The sequence below is a fragment of the Phytophthora parasitica genome (assembly GCF_000247585.1).
Source record: "Phytophthora parasitica INRA-310 unplaced genomic scaffold supercont2.82, whole genome shotgun sequence".
Classification (NCBI taxonomy): domain Eukaryota; phylum Oomycota; class Peronosporomycetes; order Peronosporales; family Peronosporaceae; genus Phytophthora; species Phytophthora nicotianae.
The window spans coordinates 184,931-187,376 of NW_008649068.1; the positions used below are offsets into that span (position 1 = coordinate 184,931).

Sequence of the window (2,446 nt, forward strand, 5' to 3'; positions counted from 1 at the left end):
ATGCTTACAGTTAGATAGTGCTTTGCTGGACAGTCCGACTTCAAACTAAATGCAGAGTCGTGCTTCGCCAAAATAGCTCTGGAATCTAGCAAAAAAATCCACTAACTCATGTTTCGAAGGCTTGGGTTCCTTTGCCGGCGAAGCTGTTGCAGCAGCCCCCTTCACAACTACCGTATAAGCGCGTTTACCCTGGAGACTTTGAAATGAATAAGAACGATAACAAGTCCTTGTTCATTAAAAAAATCCCCAGGGTAAGAAACGCTCATATTTTAGAGCTTATGAGGTTTATAAGACCGGGTACTATTTGGTAAAATTCGTTATTATCAGCGAGATCTCCATGAAAAGCCTTAATTCGATTGCTGTGGGTGCATGAGCATCTGACCCTGACGTAGCTAGTAGGCCAGTGAAAAGTTTAAAAATTATCCTGAGAGGAAAGAGTATATTGTTTCCTTCTCTCCGACAAAGAGATATGGGTTGCATATACGATCAATTGCACCAAAAGTACGCTACTATAGTAGCTGTCCATTGTTGTGGAATATACTGTTATGTAGATAGCCGGTGAAAACGCAACGATTTCGGACGAACAACATATGTGGACTCCAGACTCTGGAGCAATAGCTCAAGGCAAGGGAAGGGAAAAACACAATTTGCATCGATTTCTTGGATTACGCTCTAGTGCAGTTTACATTGCAGTTAGCCTTTCGAGTGCAATTGAGTTTTGCAATTCGTCGGGCTCATGCAATTGGGCATTGCAATTTATATTCACTTCAACGTCACTTCACGTGTCAAGCTCACCTCGCTCTACTTCTAGAAGATTTTATCGCTTCTTTTGCATGGCTAAATGTAGCAGGTATAGCGTTGGCAGAGCATTGCGGCATAGCATCTCGCAGCATTTACTCCGGCCCACGCTCGCTACTTCATAACGCAATACGTAGCAGTGGTTTGTAGTGTACATGGACAGCAAATTCCTCGAGGTACTGCTAAGTTTTTCTCCTCCTCTGGACGAGAAGTCCTACACGGCTCAATCCCTCCGTGTGCTGATGGAGCTTGTAGGCACACACTGATGAGTGAGAATAGCAACGTCTTTTGTAGATCAGTGCTGAAGTTGAGTATTACAATACTTAGCTTTAATGCAATCGCTCCTTTTGAATGCAATAAACCAATTGATTTATGGTGGGATTCTTTTTCCCTTGCCGGCCTCAAGCTGACACTAGATTGTATGCTGCCGGTGGGGAGAATTCTCCAACTCAAACCGCGCGTAGTCATCAGCAAGTTATCTTTGAACCCACCCCATCCCTGTGGTGGTAGCGCTCGAGTAATTGAACATAAACCCAAGTCGGTGCACTCTTTTCAATGGGTATATAGCCAATGCTGCTTAATTAACCATTCACACCATCGTATCGAATCCACAGGTTGCATTCCTTTAGTGAATGGTTGGGCTTTACCTTGGAAACGACTCTACAACGTCTAAAGCACAAATTTGCAATTGCAATAGCATCCATCGCACTGTCTCAAGCGCCACTCTAAGCCTTACATTCAACTCAACGCGATGCTGTCGAAGAAGCGGAGTTTGCTGACGGCTCAAACAAATACTGTTATTATACTGCTGCAACGGGCAGCTCAACGAAAAAGGTTTTAATCATCACGCCAAAATGTCTTCTTCGAGGTGCTACATTACAAGTGGCAGGTGGGTGGTGTGACTGTGTTGGTGTTGAGCAATGGGCGTTTTCGTTGATTCAAAAGGTGGTGTAGAAGCTGTTTCAAGTTCTATGCTACTCAGCTCTGATACTGTACGTGCAGGAATGTCGTGGTGGATGCGAGGTAGTGCTGGAGGGTGTTTCAAGATCAGGATGGAGTTGATATGTAAGATTCATTCCCACACCTTTATACTCTTTGATGTGGGCAAGTTTAAGTGATTGAGAGTAATCAGGCTGTCAAGAACGAGCTTCAAGTAAGTACATTGCTACTAGTATATTACATGTAACTTAGTAGTTGTGGTTGTTTCTAGATCGCTGAATAGGACCATAATATGGACAAGAAAGTTGTATTTTACTACGAAGTACTGTCGAACGTTAAAAAACGAGCTTCTTGAGCTTCTGTGCTTTCACGGTTCGCAGAGAAAGTGTTTTATATTTTACCTTTTGATAGTAACTAGTAGAACGTTAACAGTTTTTTTTTTCTTCTTGCTAAACCATTGTGCCTCCTGCTCAAGCCAGTGGCATCAATCTCTTTACTTAGTATTTGCAAAGCACATTGCAAGTTGATCTCTATATATTTGGTATTGGACGACTTTGATTACCATAGCAGAACTGTTCTGTCCGAGTCTCGGAGGTCGACCACTATCGGCGATCTTGGGTGCCTTGCTTCCGGTTTTGCTCTAACTTACGTAATTCAGGCGTCACCCTACTCTACAGCTAGCCTTCACGCTTCACCAGCATATTGCGGC

The 2,446-nt window shown here is 43.4% G+C and overlaps 1 protein-coding gene across 1 annotated transcript in view; it reads left to right on the forward strand.

The window, feature by feature from the left end:
* The window catches only part of PPTG_18298 (hypothetical protein), a gene marked incomplete at both ends in the record, with an annotated part of 4,971 nt that extends 4,564 nt beyond the window's left edge, over positions 1 to 407 (forward strand). The window contains one exon of the mRNA XM_008916356.1: positions 400 to 407. Coding sequence (XP_008914604.1) covers positions 400 to 407 — 8 coding nt within the window. The remainder of the gene's footprint in view (positions 1 to 399) is intronic.
* Positions 408 to 2,446: the final 2,039 nt, after the last annotated feature.